The following is a 24,364-nucleotide window of genomic DNA, read 5'->3' as shown; positions in this document are numbered from 1 at the left end:
TTATGTTAGGTGTATAATGAGTGGTTAATTCAGTATTGCCCATTTCACACATCGGCCAAAGTTAACATTACCCCCTATGGCTCAAGATATAAAACCAAGGATTTCATTTGCCTTTTCATGGTCTTATGTATTTGAGCTGTCATCTATTATGCCCTTTGTATCTGTACACCAAGCTGCCTCTGTTTCTCTACTTCATTATGAATTATTTTAGGTGCCTTATTTTTCCAGTCGAAAAATGTTTTCACGAACAGATTTTTCAGAGCCAACATGAGAAAAATACAGCATAATGGATATTTTTCCAACTGCTGAAAAAGTTTCAACCTCAACACTTTTCGACTCATAACCTGGATTGATTCCCTTCTTCTGTCTATGTAAAAGTTTTGAGAGTGTGTAACAGGCCAGATGTCATACTCCAAATGTCTCATTTCAAGGCATCAAAAAGTAAAAAGAAAGACTTGATATTAATTCCTGATCTGGAGCTGGAAATCTACAGGCACCAGGATTTGCTCAGTGACCTTAACGATACAGTTTAGATTAGCAGCTAAACATCACAAATGTGCTTCAGTCCCGAGATTACCCATGAGAAATGCCATAGGTGAAAAGAAAGGCGTTGGTGGAGATGAGGAATTTATTTACTTATTCTTCAATGTAGGTGTCATGTAGAGGTCAGGAATAAATAAAGTAGATGGACCTTTATGGTTCTGGGTTGGTCAGGAAGAAATAAAGGAGAAAGTAAACCAGAAAGACCAGATTGTAACAAACCTGTACCCTAGGAGGGTCTGCACCAACATGCTTTGTCTAAGTGTTGCACAGTGTGAGCTTCAGCTCATGGTTAAGATTTTAAGAGATAGAGAAAAAGTTTAATGGCAGTGAACAAAGGGACACCAGAGTTAGGGTAGGAAAGAAAACTAGAGCTCTAATGAAAGGAGGTAATAAATACAGGTGACTGCAAGGTTCGAGATGACAGACAGTGGTGTAACTAAGTTAAGATAATAAGATCCTGAGGTTCTAGCAGGTCTGCACCTTCAGTCCACCCCAGCAGACAAGCCAAGACCCTGTCCCGAATGACAGGGAAGGGGTCATTAGCACACGCAGGATGGGCACATCGCACCAGTAGGGGCACATCTGCAGGCTCCAACCCAGCGAGCCGCCAAGGAAGTTAGAGCAGCATGGTGCCACTCTTAGGTTGGAGGAGAGACCTGGGGAAGGTCCAACAGTAATAAACGGAGGAGTGTCTTCAGCTCCATTAGGAGGCAATGGGGCCATTGTCAAGGTTAATGGGTCCCCACAGATCAGTAACCCCTCTTCATGTTTGGGCCTTTTGTGATGTCTCAGCAGGATGTCAGCTGATGAAAGTTCTGCTGGGCCCACAGAGAGGTAGCTGGGTGGAATTCCTGGGGTAGCCCACAAACTCCCCTAGGCCCGCCCCCTCGATATGGGGGGCAGTGGGTGGAAGATCCATCATGCCCACCCCCTCTCACCCCCCACCACCAGAAAGTGACAGAATGGAATCCTGGCAGAACTGGCCCATTCTCCGAACCCCCACGGGGAATCGACTTTCGGGTCCAATCGGAATTTCATGCCCAAAGTGTCACCGTGGAAGGCTGGAGGACCAGACGAGCGGATAAAAAAGCTTCAATTGAAAAATATAATAAAACAGGAGATAAAAATAGGTTGGCTGCATTAATCTCCACAATTGCAATTTTAGGCAGGATAGTCCCTTCAGTTGGTAGTACGAGCTGTTTAAAGTGTGTTAGTGTGTGTGGGGCGAAGGGAGAGAGGACGGACATAAAGCATAATCAGCAATGGAATTTCCATGAAAAACAGTGTCATGAGCAAATTATCACGATCTTTTCGCAAGTTAAATAAAAGTTAACATTCCTTGGGCGGACTCTGTCATTTCTATTTATTATATGTCTGCCTGGTTTTAAACAAAGTAAAAAAGAAATGCTTACACGGGATGCAATGCTTTTAACTGCTACGGTGCCACAGGCTTTATTACAATAGAGCTTTGAAAGTTCACCAACATCCACAAATACTTCAGATGTTTTCCTTAGAAAGATTGGAAATCTTTCACCTTAACTAAAAAAAACATATTTCGGCAACACTCCATTTGCCGTGACTGGGGAGGAATTGCTCTGGAGCAACATTGCTCATGGAGATTTCCGCTCATAGATGTTTCTATTGAAATCATAAATGTGCTTATGATCTTACTAAACTTGGAGTTACTGTGTCAGATATTAGCATATGAACACTTGGCATGTTTGGTAGTATAATGGCTGTTATACTGCTACTGGAAAGAAAAAGATAACTTGCATTTAGATAGCACCTTTGATCAGTTCAAGACATCCAAAAGTGCTTCACAACCAACAAAGTGCTTTTGAAATGCAGTCACTGTTATAATGGCAGCCAATTTGTACGCAGTGAGTTAATGACCAGCTAATTTGTTTTAGTGATGTTGGTTGAGGGATAAATATTAGCCAGAATACGAGGGAGAACTCCCCTGTTCTTCTTCGAATAGTGATGATGTGGAGATGCCGGTGATGGACTGGGGTGGACAAATGTAAGCAATCTTACAACACCAGGTTATGGTCCAACAGTTTTATTTGAAAATCACAAGCTTTCGAAGCTTACCTCCTCACCTGACGAAGGAGGTAAGCTCCGAAAGCTTGTGATTTTCAAATAAAACTGTTGGACTATAACCTGGTGTTGTAAGATTGCTTACATCTTCGAATAGTGTCATTGGATCATTTACATCCACCTGAGGCAACAGGCAGGGCTTCGTTTAACATCTCACCTGAAAGATGGCTGCTCTGACAGTGCAGCACTCCCTCAGTACTGCACTGAAGTGTCAGCCTAGATTATGTGCTCAAGTCTCTGGAGTGGGACTTGAACCACACAACTTTCTGACTCAGAGGCAGGAGTGCTAATATTAAGCCACGGCTGAGACTAGCCACCATGGCAAGTTGTGAAATTGAATTCAAATAATCTGATAATTTGTGGGCTAGCACTAGGGGAGAAAAATCACCATGAAACTGTCAGATCGTCAAAAAAAAACAATGGTTTACCAATATCCTTCAGGGAAGGGAACCTGCTACCGTTACCTGGTCTGGCCTACATGTGACTCCAGTCTCACCCTCAGTAGTTGACTCTCAATGCCCTCAGAAATGGCCCGCCAAGCCTCACAGTTACAAAACAATTGCTATGCAAGTAGAAAGCTCACTACCACCTTCATAAGTCAGCTAGAGATGGGCAATAAATATAGCCTTGCCAGTGTCACCCACAGCCCGAGAAAAAATAATAATATTCTTATTTGAAACTCTTTTCTGTTTTAGAGGACGTACTAATCTATTTATTTGAACTGGGTTAATGTCTCCTCTAAAATTACTTACTAAGTAATTTCAGACGAGCGTTCAGGGTAATTTTAAGATAGTGACTAGAGCAACTCTCCTGTAATTTTAAGTTAGACCAATGCATCTAATTGTTGCTGCAAAATGCTCACAGTAATCACAATATGAACTGGACCTGATGGGCAGATGTAACTAACACAAATTTCAACACTACAAAGATTCCGTCATCTGGCACAGAATTCCTGGGACATTCTACGCAAACTCCCTCAAGTTCTTGGATCATTGTACGATTAGAATCAGAGGAGAAAAAACGCATTACTTCTTTAGAGGTTGGGGCAAGATTTCTTCAGTTTGCTATCGGTAGTGGAATTGTAAAGATGAGTGCAGAGAACGGGGGTAAAAATTCCTCTGGTCATTATGAGTAGTGAGGTGGTAAATGTGTTTGCGCAAGCTAAATAAAAGCTACAATTTCCTCTGATGCTTTAGCAAAATTATAAACAAGCTTTAAGGAAGCTGTTCAATTTGAAAATCATCAAATGAGTAGGAACAACAAATACCAAACAGAGGAAATCTTCCCTCCAACTGCCGACACAATTCACCAGCCCTGTTACCAGAGAATTTATCATATTTTCTTTTAATTAACCCACAGTGGCCTCTCTGAGTGTGACTGCAATTGCCATTTAAGCATGCTCTGTTCTCAGCCCCATTAGAAACTGAGATTGCATCTACCTTGAACTGGGTTGACATTTCTCAATCTGCAATACGTTGAAAGGCCAAACTTGGGTCGGGAGTGCAGTTTTCTGTAGAATCAGCAAATCTGCTGAGTCCTGTCGGTTTTGGAGCTTTGTGTGTTGCTGCTGGTTTGCTCACCAGTGCTGTTTAGGATTGCACTTGACAGTTTTCCGATCAGGCCCAGCCTGGCTGAGTTTTTTAAACAGACGGTCAGTCATGTTCAATACGACAGATACAAGAACCCAAGAAACTGTGAATCTGATTCACTGTTTAAAAAGTCAGAAACAGCAGTTCATATTCACAGTGTCAAGAAGGCAAAAACCCGTCTAATGGATTTTTTTTTTAGTTCTTAACTGTTCCCAGGTAGTGGTGCAGAGAAGGACGATCAGACTGATGATTACTGTTATTGGACTGAACTATGGGGAAAGGTCAGAAAAACCCAAGCTCCTCAGCTTTGAAAGGAGGGGATCTTATAGAGGTGAGGAAAATACTAAGTGGAAAAGAAAAGGTTAATCTTGAGCATAATTTCAAGTTATATTGTGACTGTAGGACAAGGTACAAACTAGTAAAAGGCAAGTTCAAGACTGATGTGAAGGAGCACTTTATCATATAAAGAGTGATTAATACCTGAAATAGTCTTCTGAGTAGGTTAGGCCAGAACTCTGAAATCATTCATGAGGCAGCTACATGCTGTGATGATGGACTACAGGTTTTTAAGGTAGGATGAGGTACATGGCCCAAATATCCTTCCTCATCTGGACTTATCTTTGTGGCATAAAGTTGGATATTTGATAAATCAAAGGATGTTGCATATGCTGTAGGAATGTGACTGGCAGGCCCGAGCTGGCAAGAAGTACGGCCAAGTGGCAACCCAATTTCAGGATATCATATTTAAATTGGAACCACCAGGCAGTACAGCTCCAACCCCTTTCACATTGGGCCTTCGAAACCATCAGAGAGAGGAGAGAAGCTCAAATCTACGTCCCAGAATTGAAAGAGTGCTGTTCTAACCCATTGTAGCTCTTATGCTCCTAGCTATACTCTTAATTATTATTATTATTGTTCACTTTAAACCCTGAAATATCAAACTTCAGAGTAAACCAAACAACCTGTCAATTAAACTCTCTCTCTCCCTCCGACAGGGAATGTGCTGTTTTCTTGATTGTTGTGAAATGCATTAAAGAAGGAGAAACATGTCAGCGTGATTTATGAAGAAATGTACTTCCTGGCTCCTTCCTAGTTATCTGAAGGATTTGCAAATTGAATTTTTATGTACTGTATTTCAACTCTCAATACTTTTCAAAGAATGAGGCTGCAGCTGTCTGCATTTAACAAGTGTTTGTCCAGTCAATCAAAATTCTTTAATAACCATTTTAGCAGTCTAGTAAACTGCCATCAAACCAAAGACTATCTCACAAAGTTTTGGATTACTGCAGTCTTGTTACGCACATGTCTTTAAGATATGTTTGTACTTCTCTTATGTTTGAGAACAAAAGAAAATGTCACAACTAATGCCACGTAACTTACTGTTATCAGTGAAATGATCAGATATTTCAGCTTTTCAGTTCTGGAACTCTTTCCTAACCATCAATTTATTTCAGTTAAAAGCAACCGATATTGTAATGATCACAGCTGCAAGCAGAAGAGTATGCATCAGCAGGAGAAGGATTGTGAGTGAACTGTAAAGATATTCATAACCACCGGTCTTACACTGTACCGTATATTTTGTCGAATGTTGAGTGATAACCAGGGCCATTGGATTATAGTGACTGAATAAGTCAAATTCTATTTTCATGACATGGGATTCCAAGATTTGTGTCAATGTTCTGAGGATTAGATTTCAGGTTTTACCATTTCTCTGAAAATATGGAGGCCTAGCCAGTTGAAATTTTAACATCAAATTGGGTTACCGCTGACATTAAAATAACACTATTTGGAAAATCTAATTTACAAGGCCCATTGCAAGCACGCATTATTTGGCATTTTAACACTCCTGAAAGAATGACATCAAAACAAGGCAAAGGGTACAGTGACTGGGAATTACATTATCATATTTTAGCTGTTCCCTGTCACCACAGCCCTAAACAATGCTTAAAAAACATTTTAAGGTGACCAGGAACAGATGAAAAAATATATATAAAAATGCTGTAACACTACAAGAACTCTACACCAGTCACCCTCCAGTACCTTTCCCAAGTGCCCGTTATTCATTGCTTTGTTCTTACAGTAAGTGCCAGCTGGCTATCCAGCTGAAGTTAACATCACGTGCAAAGCCAATCAGGTCCTCGCCGAATGACCACACGTGCACTTGCAGCAGGCTAGAGACAGGAGTGGAAACCCTCGTCAATCTTCCCTTCACAACCCAGGTACTGCAGCTAATTGTAGCACACAATATCACTCCTTGGCTCGCATCAGGGAGCTGAAAATGAACTTGCACGGGGGAATGCAAAATGGGCGGTAGCGGATCAGCCTACCATTATACACCCTGCCCGAGTTTCCTTTCCATTGAAGTCAACGGGTAGGAAAATACAGTACATGGAGTAAATAACCAGCGGCCGATCCGCGACCCACTTTTGTGCCCCTGCCAGAACTGAATTGTACCCCCAGATGTCGTCGCTGCCTATAAACATGGAGAAATGCCGTGCGCAAATGTTTACAATAACAATACCACCCTCTCCAAAGTAAGAGTAGTAGAATCATAGAATCATAGAAAGGTTATAGCACGGAAGGAGGCCATTCTGCCCATCGCGTCCGTGCCGACTCTATGCAAGAGCAATCCAGCTATTCCCACTCCCTCCTAGGGGGTTTCTAAATCTTCAGAAGTCTTGCTATAAAAACACAGGATTATCAAAGTTTTATTTCCACCAATGTTAGAACCCCAAATCAACATCTCCCCGCCTATTGTCACAGTGACCTCAAATGAAGCTCCAGGACTTGCTAAGAGATGTACATTTTCAATGGCTGATGTCTGCCATGTTTTAAACTAATTACAAAGATGTTTATTGCATTGTGGCCTGATTGCAATAAAATGTCACAGGTCAAATTTTATTTATTTTTTACCCTGCTAACAGCATTCCAGAAAGTATTCAGACAAGATGGAGTCTAGAGTAAATCACAGGTACCATAACTATCTACTGAGTGCTGAAGGGTTGGGCCATAATTACATGGTAAAGTGTTTGACAAGTTTACCACTTCACTGGTTATGTTTACCTCGACAAATGTTTAAAATAATATATTTTTAAAAAGTACTGCAGACGTCCATTACCACACACTTGTCCTGAGGCCAGTTTGCTGGATTTTTCAAAGCAGTCTGTTGCAAAATTATCCACCTGAAAAGTGTGACACCGCCCCTTTTAAAATCATTCCATTGAACTCAGTACAGGCTTTAAAACAGGAATAGATTTCAGATAACGAAAATGTTTGCACATTTTATATGTCGCCAACATTTTTCACCTTTTGCCTTCACACTTCCTACTATCTTGGTAAACTTTTCGTTCTTTCCTACATTTAATTGGCTTTTTCCAATAGATTGCTTTTCAGTGTCTGCCTCTTGATGCACTAAACTTCTCCATTTGTTGTTTATTAACTTCATTTACTTCCTTATTTCTTTTTTTTCTGATAGAAAGCTTATTTCGTCATCGGAGAGAGGAATGTTAGCATTAGAAAATGGAACACTTTCTCATTACTGGTTCCCAGTGCCAGCATCGGGCAATCCTAATAGAGGCTGAGTGCAAAGTAAAGCTTCCCCCCGCTCTACCACAGCCTCAGATGGTCAATGCTGATTGTACCACTGAGATACTTCCATTTTCCACACCAGCTTTCCTGGTTCATAATATAACCCTGGAAATTGCTGTTTTTGCGCTATTTGAGGGTGAACTGGGAGTTACTAAAAGTTTTAGGGAGGGTTTACTCTTGCTGGTTGACACACAGCTTTGCTGTTTTCAGTCTGTGAGCTAAAGTGTGGGAATTTTCCCCTCCACAGTGGGCCAGTCAATGAAAAGGGAGAGTCACCAGGAGACCGAAAATCTGCAGGCATCCAACGGAACAACTGCCAACTCAGCCGTAACCCAGAATTGCCTGGTCCCATCCTTCTGCCAGTGTTTCCTCTATAGCCTTGTTGGGGTAGAGTCTTTGGTGTTCCTGTAAAGCCATCAATGGAAGGGGGCTGGGCCGGGGGGGTTGGGCACTTTCTAAGTCAGGAGTAGCCGTACCCTGCCCTCAGTCAGGGCCCGGCATTGTGTCAGCGTGGGCACAACTGGACTCACAGGTGTATAGTTGCACTGGTGCCTCATTGACAGGGGTGGACGTGGGGAACACCTGTGATTGGGGTCTGAACCCTGAAGTGGAGGGGACAAAAATGTGACGTTTTTCCCCTAAGCAGCCCCCAACCTGCCAAAGGCCTGCAACTCATGGCCCCTCCCCCTGACCCCGTGAACTCTGGCTGGGTCAGAGACGGAGGCCGCAGACAAGCTCAACCAGCGCTTAAGCTCATTTCTGACGCTCAGTTGATTAAGTGCATGGGGGACTGTGTTTGGCAGCTAGGTAAACATCAGAAAAAAATACTGGGAAGGCAAAACCAGCTGTTTACTCACCAGATTGCTGTAGAATTGAGTATTACTGAATTAGAAAAGCCAGTTTGACAGGCTACAAGCTGCAAGCCGTGTTGCAAGGACTTAAGGGGAAAAGCACACAATTTAAGGGACTGACATCCCTTCACCAGAAGCAACTGGTGCACCAAACCTGGGTGTTAGTACCTGCCAACACCAGTCAGCCACTACAATCCTGGCCGTGGCTGACTTGTATGCTCAGCCTTGCAATGCACAGCTTAGGGAGGTCAAGGGCCACCAGCATCCCAGTAGGCTGACCTTGAAACTCTACAGCAAGCCAACACATGCACTTATTCCACAAGGGAATCACTTGGAAGGAGTCATAAATAAGGTGTCACATATATGAAACCAAGCAAAAACGTTAAGGAGGAGCACTGTGTCAGCTCAAACTGCCAACATTAGAAGGACTATGCTGCAGCTGACCAGTATTCTCTTAAACCCTAGGAAGGGAAGTCTGTACTGTAAAGCTGCCCCTGATCAATCCAGATATGTGAAGCACTGTTTTAAGATGCCAATAGTATATTCAATCATTCTGGCCAAAGCATGAGCTGCTTTGTGCCTATGCTGTTTTTGTCTGTGATTGGCACATGGATTTCATAAGTCATGGCCACACAGGGTAGTCTTCATCTGCCTGGAGCCATCCTTACACTCTCCATTCCCCTTGAAATAAGAGTGGCACAGATGATAGCCTTAAAATGATGGTATTACGAGAGCTTCCAGGGAAGTAGGCATTGATCTGATCTGCATGATTCTGTTCTGTTGGATATGCACCATGTCCACACAGAGATTTAAAAAAAACACTTCTTGAGTATTTTAGGATATAGTATTGAGCACTGGGGTCTGAATTGCAACATGGGTACTGCCCCCATAGACTCTAACAAAGCCAACAGTTCTGCAGAATTGTGTTACCTTTTCATATTGCTGCTCATGTTGGTGGCAAAAGTAGTAAAGTCATTGGTCCTGCTGGATAAAGTGAGCTCCTTGATACTGCTGTGGACAGCAGCCTGACTGACACACCTGATACATAGAAATTAAATGCCAGGTTGACTTTGGCAGCCACTGACAGTGCCAGACTGATGTTACATATTGTGCAGAGGTCTTTGTGAAGGCACAGCTCTGTTAATACCTCCCTGCTTAACCTCAGCATCCTTATGAGGTAGCTGTGCCTGGTAAGGGAGCGGTAAGACTTTACTGTACTGCATTCATTACACCTGACATCACAAAAAGCCCTTTTGTGTTCCTGGTGGTTCTTCTATGCCAAGTTCAGTGATAGTTGCTCTCTCCTCCTTCTGGAAAATGCATTTGTATGGACACTGGGTGGACAGGACCAGGCTCAGTTATGATTGCCTCCATGTTCAAATAGCCACTATTCAAAACCCACCACTCATTCTAAAGGTGTGCAAGTGAAGAATGGTCAAACAGTATTTGTTTTATTATACCTTGACATAATATATTTTAAAATGGAAATGTTTTGATTTATTCTGGCTAAGATTTTTCCTCTTGTACTTCCCTCTGTTACTCACTGAAGAGTATTAACTGTTGAAAACTGTTTATTCGCACAGTTCTGGCTTTATAAACAATTGTGCTCAGCTTGGCTCAGTGTAGCATTCGTGCTTCTGATTCCAAAGGCTGTGGATTCAAGGCCCACCCCAAGACTTGAGCATATAATCTGGGCTGACATTTTAGTGCCATAGTCAGGGAGTGTTGTATTATTGGAGGTGCTCAAAGCTCGCTTCCTCTCATTTTCACCACGTGGACTGAGAAGGCTCACCACCACCTTCTCAAGGGCAATTAGGGAGGGGAATAAATGCTGGCTTGCTAAAGATGCCCATACCCTGAGAATGAGAAAAAAAACATTCAATGTTGCAATCAAAATATTATATTAAAAAATGTTAGAATTCTGTGAGTTTCCTACATTACAAACTTTTATGATTAAAAGAATGGAAAATTCTGTCGGTTATGAATCATGCTTGCTAATCCCAGTACGAGAATTCCCAAAATGTACCCTTGTTTCACAAAGCTTTGTGCCAGGAGGATTACCCTTATCCCTTATAACGAATAGAAAGTGGAAACGTTTTTTTGTAGCACTCTCACCTTTGAATCAAAAGGTGGCTTCAAGTCCCATTCCAGGATCTAGGCTGACTCCAGTGCAATATTGAGAGATAGCTGCTTTGTTGGAGGTGCTATCGTTTGGATAGCATCACCGGCCTCTGCCCCTCCCTCAGCTCATCTGCTGCTGAAACCTTCATCCATGCCTTTGCTACCTCTAGACTTGACTATTCCAATGCTCTCCTGGCAGGCCTCCTATCTTCCACCCTCCATAAACTTGAGCTCATCCAAAACTCTGCTGCCCGTATCGTAACTCTTACCAAGCCCCATTCATCCATCACCCTTTTGCTCGTTGACCTACATTGGCTCCCGGTCCGGCAACACCTCAGTTTTAAAATTCACATCCTTGTTTTCAAATCTCTCCCTGACCTCGCCCCTCCCTATCTCTGTAACCTCCTCCAGCCCTACAACCCTCCGCGATCTCTACACTCCTCCAATTCTGGCCTCTTGCTCATCTCCAATTTTAATCGCTCCACCATTGGCGGCTGTACCTTCAGCTGCCTAGGCCCTAAGCTCTGGAATTCCCTCCCTAAATCTCTCTACCTCTCTACCTCTCTCTCTCCTCCTTTAAGGTGCTCCTTAAAACCTACTTCTTTGACCAAGCTTTTGGTCACCTGTACTAATATCTCCTTATGTGGCTCAGTGTCAAATTTTGTTTGATTATGCTCGTGTGAAGGGCCTTGGGACCTTTTACTAAGTTAAAGGCACTATATAAAGGCAAGTAGTTGTTGTTCTTGGATAAGATACTAAATCAAGCTTCAGGAGTTTGTTAAAGATTCTATGACACTATTTGAAGAAGAGCAGGGGTTTCTCCCAATGTTCAAATAGCACCATCAAAAATAGATTCACTGGTTGTTTGTCTAATTGCTGTTTGTGAGGATTTGCTTGTGCAAATTGTTTATTCATCTGTCTGTATAACAGTCAATGTAATTCTCTGTCTGTGAGTGCTTTGAAAATACAACTATCACCTTTCTTGTTATACCAGGTTGACAAGGTAAAAAGACCTGTACTAATTCACTGTATCACCCAATTCCTTATTTCATAGTTCTGAAAGAAGCAACATGAGTGACATTGGTCAAGTAATTTTTTTGCTCGCAGCCAGCTCTAATCTGCACAGGAGCATTGCTTAGAAAATGTTACAATAAATCAGAACTAAGTTAAATGGACCTTTGTTCACTTTTGGTAAACTTCACCATTACTTTATATTCACTCGGGTACATTTTTGTTCTAATGCTGCAGCACAAATATGTTTTAGCCCTGCTTACTGGTACTGACACATAGTTCAAGCCCGGAACTGTGACTCTTGGCATCCTCAGGGCTATTTTGTCGATGAGAAATCACTATTTCCACGAAGCAGAGTGATTGTTTTATTCAAACATGCCAGACTAGTGTCCAGAGGGAGCTGTGAGTCCCAAAATAATGTTGCTGAAGTTGATATTTGGGGTCAAATTAATTTTTTAAAATTAAAATAATGGAACCTATGTAGGTGCATTTAACTGCCTGAATTTTATATTCCACTTTTCTGTGCAGAGGCAACACTTACATTCTGTTCCCCCCATCAATTTTATTGTAATTACCAAAAACAGAACACTTAACGTTAAAATACCATTATTTGATTTTGAATTTTTCTTAGATAGAAGTATTTTATCTAAATGTGTCTTTTGATTTGGCCTTCATTCATTGGACATCACGCACACATGTGAAGCCATGGGTGGTACAGGTGACATCAGTCAGGATTTGGTTAATGGAAGGTATTCTTTACAGGGGATATTTCCTCAAATGCCAATTGATTTGAAATGGATTTAAAACATAACTGACGGGTTTGGGTTAATGGGATGATTCATTTCTCACACAATTTGGGGGCCGGGAGTAGAGATTTTCTCTGTTAGCTATTTTTAACAACGTTGCAATGACATTTTTTATACATTTTATGTTGCAATTTTACCACAAATATTGAACAGATGAAACCTGCTGGCATGGTTTCCTGGTAAGCAGTTTTAGTTTTCTGCTCTAGAAGCCTAACTGAAGGTGTCACTGCTTGGCCTCGCATGTTATACAGTGCAAATGTGAATGGCATGCAAATAATGAAAGTCTCCACTGACACATAATTATGGTCAGACACTGATACAATCCCTATTCACCAATAGAAAATCTGCAAGCAGATTTGTTGGTTTATGCTGGATTGGTGCTTTGTATGTCCATGTCTTAGCAAGTGCTCCCACGGGCCCATTTGTGGATTAGTCTCTTGTGATAAAAGCACAGACAATGAAGCACAGCGATGTCCAACACTGCTATGTCCCAATGTTCAAAATCCTTCATAGTAACGTACAGTATTCAGGCATCATGGGTGCAGACGGATTATATTCCTCATTCTCGTCTGGCCTGACTCATTGAACAGGATAGGGATCCACTCTTAACCTTGTATTGCAGTGATTGCTGGTTATGTTTCTCATGTGTGAGTAGAGTTTGCACAGCCTCCAACTATTGCCATTCAATACACCTATACCCAAAGAAGCTCAATGTTCCAGTTTAATTCAAATACAGCTTTACACCCTATTATTCCCCAAATTAAATCAGTTTCACAATAACATGCTAGATTTTATATACTTAGAAGAGGTGTTATCGAAAACTGGGAACAGTGCATGTCGTTTTAGAGGGGTTCCCTTAATAGGAAAAATTAGACAAGGGAGACATTTTGTTTGACATGAAGGAGTTTCACTCTACAACACAACTGCACAGAAATATTTATAGCTTTAAAATAAACTAGACAGAATTGCATGTATTTAAAATAATATAACAACTAGATAGCAATCCAATCTCTGTCACTTCCTGCTGGTTTTGTAATTGGGTTCTAAGTTCTTCTATAGGTGAACAAAATACCACATCAATCTGGGCCAAAAATATCTTACAGCCCATGGAGTTCTCATTTCTACTTATCTTTTGTACCACAGGTTAATGGTGACTAATTAAGAAAAATTCTGCATTTGTTACTTGGGATTATGGGATTTTTACTGGTATTTTCGGGTACATATTTTGTGGTTCTGTCCATTTTTCTGTGGAAGCCACAAACCAGTACCCTTGCTCATTATTGTTTTATAGCCATCCAATTGAGGAACACCAGATTCTTGAATAATGAGAGGCTTCTGATCTGTGACACCCATAATTTTTCTGACAACATATTTCAGCTTCACCCTTAAAAAAGTGTATCCTGTGCAACATTGAGGCAGTTTCAGTCTCTACGCTCTACCTCTTCAGGAAACCCCGAAGCTAGGTTTATTGATTGAATGACAGGCGGTTCTACCTGAACTTTCATTTCTAAAGGGATAGATTCAGCTCCAAAACAGACCTTGTCTACCAAATGGAATAAGCTGTTGATAGAATTCTAGCAAAGTACCAGAATCTGCTTCTAAAATATTTAGGAGCGTGATGCCCCTATAAAACAGAGCGCATTTTTACACAGAGGGTCATTAGATCTTGGAATAATATTATTTTAAAGGGAATTGGATATTTTTTATTCTTTCTTATGACATGGGTGTCGATGGCAAACTCAGCAATTATTGCTAATCCCTAGTTACCTTTGAGAAGGTGGTGGTGGCCTTTCTTCTTGAACCACTGCAGTCCATGTGGTGACTGTACTCCCACAGTGCTATTAGGTAGGGAGTTCTAGGATTTTGACCCAGCCACGATGAAGGAACGGTGATATATGTCCAAGTCAGGATGGTGTGTGACTTGGAGGGGAACCTGGAGGTGATGGTCTTCCCATGCACCTGCTGCACTTGTGGTGCCTATGTGGTGCAGATTGCGGGTTTGGGAGTAAGTATTTGAAAAAGAATATAAAAGTATGTGGAGAAAGGACTTTGAAATGGGATTAGAGTAGATAGTTCCAGTTGAAGAGCTAGCACTGGCTTGGTGCAATGGGCTTAATGGCCTCTTTCTATGCAATAATTTGTACAACTCATTATATTTGAGCATTAGCTGGTCTTCCTGTTAGTTGACAGTTATTGCCATTGGTTCACTGTGAAGTTTATGAACATCACCTCAGGGTAGGGTTAAAAACCACCACTGATCTCAGACAACTGTCACACACATAGGAGGATTCCACTCGGCTGTCTACAATAGAGTCAAGAACAAAAAAAGGAAACCCAAATGGAGCTCACTGTTACAGCGATCAAGAACAAAATGCATCCTAAAAATAGGAAATAGTTTCTCTAAGACTTTTTTTTTCTAATGGTTAGAGATATGCACAAGGCTGTAACACTCTCAGGACTTGGGTACCTTTTATGAATTAGGCCATTCAGCACCTCGAGCCTGTACTGCCAGTCATTTAGATCATGGCTGATCTGTATCTCAACTCCATCCACCCACCTTGGTTCCATAACCCATAATACCCTTGCCGAACAAAAATCTATCAATCTCAGTTTTGAAATTTTCAATTGACCTAGCCTCAGAGAAAGTTCCAGATTTCCACTACCCTTTGTGCGAAGAAGTGTTTCCTGACTTCACCCCTGAACGGACTAGCTCTAATTTTAAGGTTATGCCGCCTTGTTCTGGACCCCCACCAGAAAAAATAGTTTCTCTCTATCTACCTTATCAACTACTTTGGTCATCTTAACCACCTCAATTAGATCACCCCTTAATCTTCTATACTCAAGGAAGACAAGCCTCGTCTATGCAACTTGCCTCGTAATTTAACCCCTTTTAGCCCCGGTATCATTCTGGTGAATCTATGCTGCATCCCCTTCAAGGTCAGTATATTCATCCTGAGGTGTGGTGCCCAGATCTAAATGCAGTACTCCAGATGGGTTCTAACCAGAGCTCTGTACAGCTGTAACATAACGTCCACCCCTTTGTAGTCCTCATAAACTGCCTGCACCTCTTCTTGGTTTATCACAACACCCAAATCCTTGAATGAGCAGACAGCCTCAGGCATCATCACCTGCCAGTTCATATTTAACAAACTCAAAGAGGGATTTTTAATCAGATTTTTATGAAAAATTTTGTGATTTAAAAAAAGAGCTGGGCAACACAATAGATTGAAATCAATATGGTTTAATTTATCTCAGGATTGACTGTTATAACTCGTATTGTTGTCTGTGGGGAGAATCTGGATGTGTTGTTATAGGTTATATTTTAGCAATTCTGGTTGGCTTAGAGCATTGTAGTCCCCTGGTATTCTCAGTGAACGTCACAGGAACCTTTAACTACATTGTCCGTTTGGCTCTGTTTAAACACAAGACAGGAATCTAACATCCTTCAGCTGCCTAGGCCCAAAGCTCTGGAATCCCCACCCTAAATCTCTCCGCCTCTCTACCTCTCTTTCCTCCTTTAAGACGCTCCTTAAAACCTACCTCTTTGACCAAGCTTTTGGTCACCTGTCCTCATCTCTCCTTAGGTGGCTCGGTATCAAAGCTCCTGTGAAGTGCCTTGGGACATTTTACTACGTTAAAGGTGCTATATAAATGCAAGTTGTTGTAACAGCAACAATGAATGAGAAGGTATATGGACTCTTCCCGGCTTCTCCTTGTGCTTAAAATAAATCACGGTCATAGTGAAGCCCCAGATAGGCACAGGCCTTTTCATTCATTAGCGTGAAACAAGTGGTGAAATAGTACAGTGGGCACCACAATATCTTTTCACCTCTGAGACCTTAGTTTGAACACAGCTCTGATTGAAGGATGAAATCTCATTCCTCTGCTGGCTGTAAGCGTCCTAAATGAAAAGAGGCTCAGGGAGTCTCAACCAGGTCCCTTGTGGGCAAGAGACAACCGCACAAAACCACCCCTAATTTGGCGCTAAACTGGTAATCTCACATAGAGAGGCCCCAGGAACTTTTTACAATGGGTGAAGAAAATGTCGCACAGGTGCTGTAGGGGTGGTCGTCTGAGATTAGGGCTCAGGCAAATTGTTTAGGCAGAGCACAGAGAGCTTTACTCTGTATCAACTCCACTATCATTGTATAATGCGACCACCAGGATGGTAGAAGGCGAACCAAATGGACCTTGGTCTTTTCTCGTCTAGCAATTCCTATGTTCCTTACCATTTTGCCATTCTAGTTCATATCTTTCCCTGTTGGCAGTGCCAAATCTGGCTGTTCTGTTCCCTCCCAAGTGTGTTGCTATGGGTAAGCATCCTACATTACTTTGTAAAATTTAATTGACAGGATAAGAGAATGAGGTGAAGATTGCCCCACAGGCAAAATACATGAAACAGCATTAGAAAAGGTACTAACAGGTTACTGTTTGAAATGTGTTACCAAATTTGTAATTATATTGTACATTATAATACAATTATCATTCAGAAGGTGTGTATCTGTAAATAACCCTGACATGCATCATCCATCAGTATTGAAATTCTTATTCAGCAGGGTCTCGTTGGAGTTTACAGTCTGGCAGTTACATCAGAGAAAAGCATTGCACTCCACACCCCCAAGGGTTCACACAAGTTGGATACTGGCAAGTAGACTGTGCCAGGACATCAAACAGCAACTTAGAAACTGGCACCCAAACAAGTCATAAACTACAAACAGTGTTGCCAATTATTTCATTGTTAATCATGATTGCATTTTAATAGAAATAAGAGGCCAATTTTAAACTTGCATTGGTTAACTGTGGGCCTTGGGATTTACCAGGGAAGTTAATGGTTAAGCAGGAATACCCATATCACACCAGGGTTGGCTTCTTGTGGCCACTGTACACATCCCAAGGAAAAAATGAGCCGAGTGTTTCACTGTTTGGATCCAAGTGCGGTTGTTTATTCTGCACCATGCAGTTGTTTTCATGGTCTCTGGCAGCCATCGTGGGTTCAAGGTCCAAGTTTCCCACCAGGAATTTTTCTGTGGGAGGCTCCTGAAAGCTGTAGTGCAGCCGTGAGATCATCTGCTCATGTTGCCGCTGCAGACGTCTGTTTTCACTTCGCAGCATTCGAAGGGCTAACATGACCAACAGCACCAAGATGAAAGCGCCCGCAATGCACACGGCTATCACAGCTGCCCTGAACCAGATCTCCTTGGCATTGGCCTTCTGCTGGTAGGCCAGGTTCCTATTCCCGGAGGTCCTCTGCTTCTTGGCTCCTCGGTCTGAAATCAGATCGAGAGGTCATGTTAGCTACTTTTTACAACTCAGTTTATTTCTAATCAGTGTAGATTTTTGATTATTCCAAAGCAGAAGAGGAAAAAATACACCAATTCACAATTACATGCCTTTCACTGTACGGCATCAATACAGTGTACTGGTGTTAAATGTCAAATGTCTTAAAATCACAGAATCATACTGCAGAGAAGGAGGCCATTCTGCCCATTGTATCTGTGCTAGCTCTTTGAAAGAGCTGTCCAATTAGTCCCACTCCCCTGCTCTTTCCCTACAGCCCTGCAAATTTCTCCTTTTCAAGTACATATCCAATTCCCTTTTGAAAGTCACTATTGAATCTTCTTCCACCATCCTTTCAGACAGTGCATTCCAGATCAGAACAACTCCCTGCATAAAAAACAATTCTAATCTTACCCCCTATACTTTTTTGCCAATTATCTTGTGACAATACACTTATTAAGACTATACACTTGACAGTGTATATAAAAGGGTGAATTTACTCGTCTCGCACTCCCAGCAAGGGAGACGCACTCAAAGGGAGCACAGACTGCAGCAAAAGCCACTGCACTGCGGCGTCGAGTTTCTAACCTTTGAGCACAGCAGCCTGGTGGGACCACGGGATCAGTTGATCTACCCCGTGGAGTTAGCTGCAGTATGAGAACTCTTTTATTCAGGAAGTTATTATTCTACTCAACTTAAAGATAGTTTGATATGTGTAAACTGACAAGATTAAAGCTGAAGTGAACAATTAACAGATTAGGATTCACAACACCGCTAGAATTGGACTACAGGAAGCATGCCCTCAAATTGCATTTAACAGAATTGGCCTCCATATAAATGATGCTGATTTGATTGTCTTTCGAAATATTAAATTACATTTAACAGAAATATATTTAAATGAAAATGGTAGTATAGACAACATGCGTAATGATTCATTTTAATGCAAAAATATTCTCAACATTTATTTGCGAGTCTTATGTCCTCTTTCTTGAAGCCGTTCTGCAATACAGCTTTTCAGGCTGTTGACATTGTGCAATCTGTCTCTTTAATACTGTGGGGTGGATTGAACAACACTAGAGCAACAATTGTCTGTGCACTCATAGCTGTTTAAGATTTAGGGTTCGTGATTTTGGTTTCTGTATGTTGGCTGTATACAAGATAGCATGTGAGAAACTGTACCTCTGGCCTGTTCTGGTGGGATAAGCCACTTGGCCCAATGGAAGGCCTTTGGCCTCTGAAAGGGATGCTGCTGTATCCAGTGGTGCTAGCACTCTAAAGCACTGATATTGAAGTGATCCCTGTTACGTGCAAATCATTAGCACTAAAAGAAAATTCTGCAAACTGTGGCACTCAAGAGGGATTTGGCTATTTCACTGACTTAAGTGGAGACTTTTTGGATTGGTACAGAATGTTAATGTGAAGCGCATGTGTTCTCATAAACATGAATTTCAGGTATAAGCAGGAATAACTCTTGTAGGGCTGCTCCCTTGACAAGCTCTGTGATGTTGTAGAGGGTAGAAATAAGGCACTGAGTAGGCTACCTCATCCAGTCCAATGGCCTTAATAGATTTGGATCTGCATTGAGTCTAGGAGCAAGACATGGGTTTTCTCTGTAGTCTGTCAAATAGGATTACAGTGTTCCAACATGGGCAGTGAAAGACTTTGGAGAACATATAAATAAGGATCCCAACATTTGCACACTGCCTACAGTCGCCTCTTGAATGAAAGGAATATTCCAGGATAAAATTCTGGAGCAGCCCCATTCTAGAGTTTCCATAACAGTTGCATAGTCTCATCCTTGTCACTCTTAACCCTTTCGGGTGCTAGCCATCAGATATCTCATTTTGACAGTACCTGTTCTAATAGATAGCCTTTAAAAAAGTGTTAGTTTGGACCTGGTCAGTTCAATCACATAATGAATTCAAACTCGAGTGGTTGAAAAATGGCCATTGGAACCAACTTTCATCCAATTGGGGTCCCATCTCCATAGTGAATGGTACAATGCCAAATGTATAAGGGTTAGATTCATACCTTTAAACTACGTAGAAAAGCGAAAACATAGATTATTTAGAAATGTAAAAGTAAAATCAAAATAGTAAAGATGGAAGAGAGAGCAAATGGAGAAGAGACGATAGGAAAGAAAGGGTGGTCAGGGAGATTAAAAGTAAAGTAGAATGTTATTTGCATTTTTTCAGTGATTTATATTTTTAGTAAAATAATATTGCAGTAATAAAGATGTTCCTGATGTCTCCGTATCACTGTCTTGTAACTTTAGGATATGTTTCTGAATCATGGCGCATGGGTCAATGTCTTTAAAGAGTGTCCAGCCCAGGAATCAAAGAATTCCCTGGCTGTCAGAAATCTATGGGTTAAATAGTAACATTTAAAAATTAAGACTTTTTTAAAAACTGTATTACCATTTGTGGTGCCCTCCAGAGCTACCATTTTACCACTTGAAAGAGGGGAGGGAAGGCTTTCAAACAACTGAAGCTATTTCAAAGTTGATTCGCAGGATCTTACAATGGCTCGGGCTTGATCCCAGCAGTAGCTGAGCTGCACAGACCAGGAAAGTGCCAGGTTCAATCTCTGGTCTGTGCTGAGTTAGCAGATCTCAGCTTCGGCACTTCTGGGTTAGGGAGGGGGAAATGGGCCAGAGTTCCTTCTCCTGAGTTCTATGCAGGATCCCTTGCTGGAAGTATGTTTGTGCGGATGTCAGGATGAGGAGAAGATTGAGCTCAGCTGTGATGTCCTTCAAGGTTGAGCGCCATGCCGTCACTTGTGTTCTCAGCAAGGAGTCAACGCCTTCAGATGAAAAGGTGGGGGGGGGAATTTGGCAGAGAGAGAGTTGATCCATGGCTGTAGAAATGGCCCTTTAATGTAAATGGTATGGTTTCTACAGCATCAACCAGTACAGGAGAGCTCCTTTTGAAAGAGGTTTTCCAATATAATTGGGCGCCAGGAGTGCTGAGTTGCAGGAACATCCTGGTCTCTCATCTTTGAACACTTTCCAACACAACAATGCCATTTTGAAGGATCACAAAGGGGTCTAGTTTAATTATAACAAAGATAAAGTTCATACTTCTTGCAATACTCCTCACCGTAAAATTTGTTTTCTTTCCAATACTTTAATTAAGAAATTACACATGAGCTAACATATAGTTAGATAAGGGTGGAAGGTGCTTAGTGATTATGGGTAGACGATTCAGTGATCATAGAGAAGCATTTTCAAAAGGATCATTTTTTTTTCTCTCAGGTTGTGCATCACATGGTATTTGAGAGTGGTATCTGCCTTCAGATTGGTGCAAGCCAACAGCACTGAGCTATGGTGTGTTCTACAAAGAGAAGCAACGCATTGTACATGGGTAGTCTAACTACATCTGTTATGTTCCACTAACCAGCAGCAAAGTGCTGGTAAAATTTCCCATATCCCTTTGGCTCTTTACTAACATTAAAACCTTAAGATGTTTCAGGAGATCACTTGGGAATTCCTTAACCTCTAGCTTTAAAAGGTTAAAAAGTTGGCTTTATGTTCACTGGTTGTCATTATAGTGCGGCTGAAGTTGTATTGGAATACCTAATCAAAGTGATCTCATATCTCGAAGCCAAAACCTAAACTCACACTGATTTTGATAGTTATGCTGCATATTTTTGCATTACTGTGCTGACAAAACCACTTCACAGCCATGTAAAATGTGTCATATAACAGATCCATAAACTCACTGTTTACAATGATTACCTCTTCAGAAGGATTCAGCTACTGGAATCAGCTATCACGGAGTTTATACTTCATGTACATGAAAAGTCAAATGAAGATTTGAGTTCTACATTCTGTTGTATCTTTACATGTAGGGGTAGATTTGTGTCTTCACTGTCTGGGTCGTAATCTGTTCGAAGGGGTAGACCGCCCTTTGTAGAGCCTGCCCGATTTTCATGCCATTGATTTTAAATGATTCCAAGGATTTTGCCTTCATTACACTACCATGTTATCATTTCCATATGTTGATCTCCCTCTGTGTGGAGAACAGCTTCTTGATATCAGTCCTAATTTTCTCTTTCACCAGTTTGAGCCTGTGCTTCCCTTGTCTTACTGCTGTGGTTTAATTTGAAGTAATGTTCTGAATTTACCTATTCTATTCTGTTTACTATCTTATACATGAAGTGCACTGCCTTTTCACCATCTCCTTCCGAGGCTGAAGAGTCCTAATTTTTCTAGCTTTGCCTCATGATTCAGCAAATTGACTTAAGGGGTCAGCTACATGGCTCTTCTCTGCACTGCCCCCAAGGCTTGAATGTCTCTCCTTGCGTTTCATTGGTCAAAACTGGACACAAGTACCCAAGATGTGGTCTGGCCAGGTCACTGTACATCCCCCAACTTGTAATCTTGTAACAGCAATACACAGAGGTCTGTGGTCAAAAATGGCTGGTTGTGTTGGACTTCTTCAGATCAAACAGGATTTCCTGAGGGTAATTACTCTAAACAGCTTCCACTGCAGCAAGAATTTAATGTTGTAGAACTTCTGGCATGGATCCCTGTACACTGCAATCTGTGAAACTATAGTAAAATTACTGGTGCATATTTTGAATACCAAAGGTGAATTATAAACTTACATGTCAAAACATTTATTATTTAATGAGCTATTGACACGACCAATTCTTCTGTTACTGACAGTATTTAGTCTGCCTCTGATTGGAGAATCTATATTTTCCTTACATTTGGTATGCATCGCCTTTATATTATACTCATAAACAAGTATTTTCCCACCAATTCACACAGCAATATTCCAATGCAATAGTAGCGTGTAGTTATTCAACCCCTTAAAGATCAGGAACGCTCATAAACAAACACCAAGCACTCAGGGCAAGAGGTTAACTTGTACTTGCACAGCATCACTTAACTCATTCTCTGCTTCACGAGTTTTCTCACATCAACGCTCAGTCATTACTGCTCATGCCGAGCCCATTGACTGGAGACAACATAAGAATTGTTAGGAACAGGAAAAGGCCATTAGGCCCAACAAGACTGTTCCTTCTTGATAAACCATACCTACCGATGCTCCTTCTCACCATTTATCTCAATTTCTACTGTCCCCAAATACATAGTTTTCTCTTGAAGCCGTTTATTCAATCTGCTTCAGTGGCTTTTCTCTATGATTTTTTTCAGAACAATAATACATTTGGAGTGAAAAAGTCCCATGTGACCTCAAATCTGACTCTTGTGCCCCCTGATATTTGGACACTTCCATCATTGATAACAGTTTTTCCTGATCACCTTTGTCAATTGTCTTCATAATCCCAAAAAATTAAAAGACCTAAACTTCCAGGCTAGCTCAAAATATCCTGTTTTCTAAGGTAAACAAGGGTATTTAGTCTGGTCTACAAAAGGGATTTTCCTCAATTTTATTGATTCTCACTTTCTCCAATATACGCTCCCCAAGTTAGTGGAAAGTTGTGTGGAATACTACACACTGTCTGCAGTATTACTGGAAGCTTTTCTCATATGCAACATTGCAAGTTGGATTTTTTTTTCACAACATGGCTGAGCATGGCATGCAGAGGGCTGAAATGTAGTCTTGTAACTCAAGTGTATAGTGATACTGGCCCTGAATGAGGAAATAAAGAAACTTAATAGTGCTTAGCAAAAAATATGCTTCCTTCTAATGACTAAATGTGGTATGGTGCGGTACTGACTAGGAAGAACCCAAGTTTGATCCCTAGTCTGCTAAATTGACTAATCTCTGCCCTGATAGCAAGTGGGGATGTTACAATTGGCCTTAATGACACAAGCTACAGAAGGGAAAAATCAGCCAAAGTTCTTGCTCCTGATCTCTGTTAGAAAGTGCGTGTTTGTAGGCATTGGATCAGGACAGGATTGGGCTTGGCTGTGATTTTGTACCCCACCCTCTAGTCAACTTGCCTGCCAATATGGATCGTCCAGACTCTCACACATGAAGGCCGCCCCTTCAGGCAACGAACCAGGGACCAGATGGCTGCCAGCTTTCAGTGAACCAAATCTCAACAAGAGTCCCACCCTCACAAGAGAAAATTAGGAAAGAAAATACAAAGAAGGCTGCAAACTGTGGAGCAGTGGCTGATTTTTATCCTCTGTAACTTGTGTCAATAAGGCCAATTGTAAGATCCCCACTTGCTATCAAGGCAGAGATTAGCCAAATTAGCGGACCAGGGATCAAACTTGTGTTCTTCCGAGTCAGTACTGCACCATAGGGAACTTAGTCATTAGAAGGAAGCATATTTTTTGCTAAACACTAATGATACAAAAATGTTTGTGCCATGGCAGATATAACAACAAACTAGGCTTGTCCACGACCTGAACCTCCATGAAGGTGGCTCAGTCCAGTGACCACACATTTTAAACAAGGCAAGTTCTTCTTTGGACACTGATGGAATCAAGGAATAAGGGGATAGGGTGGGAAAGTGGAATTGAGGTAGAAGATCAGCCATGATGTTATTGAAAGGTGGAGCA

At 41.5% G+C, this 24,364-nt stretch overlaps 1 protein-coding gene across 1 annotated transcript in view; it reads right to left on the bottom strand.

Annotated features, from left to right (window-relative positions):
* Positions 1 to 15,831: 15,831 nt before the first annotated feature.
* LOC137299980 (BMP and activin membrane-bound inhibitor homolog) overlaps positions 15,832 to 24,364 on the bottom strand; it is a 35,028-nt gene continuing 26,495 nt past the window's right edge. The window contains exon 3 of the mRNA XM_067969033.1: positions 15,832 to 17,873. Coding sequence (XP_067825134.1) covers positions 17,458 to 17,873 — 416 coding nt within the window. The 3' untranslated portion in view covers positions 15,832 to 17,457. The remainder of the gene's footprint in view (positions 17,874 to 24,364) is intronic.

The sequence above is a fragment of the Heptranchias perlo genome, chromosome 30 (assembly GCF_035084215.1).
Source record: "Heptranchias perlo isolate sHepPer1 chromosome 30, sHepPer1.hap1, whole genome shotgun sequence".
In the NCBI taxonomy this organism is placed as follows: Eukaryota; Metazoa; Chordata; class Chondrichthyes; order Hexanchiformes; family Hexanchidae; genus Heptranchias; species Heptranchias perlo.
Note: the sequence above shows the minus strand (reverse complement) of the source record. Positions and strands in the feature narration are given on the sequence as shown.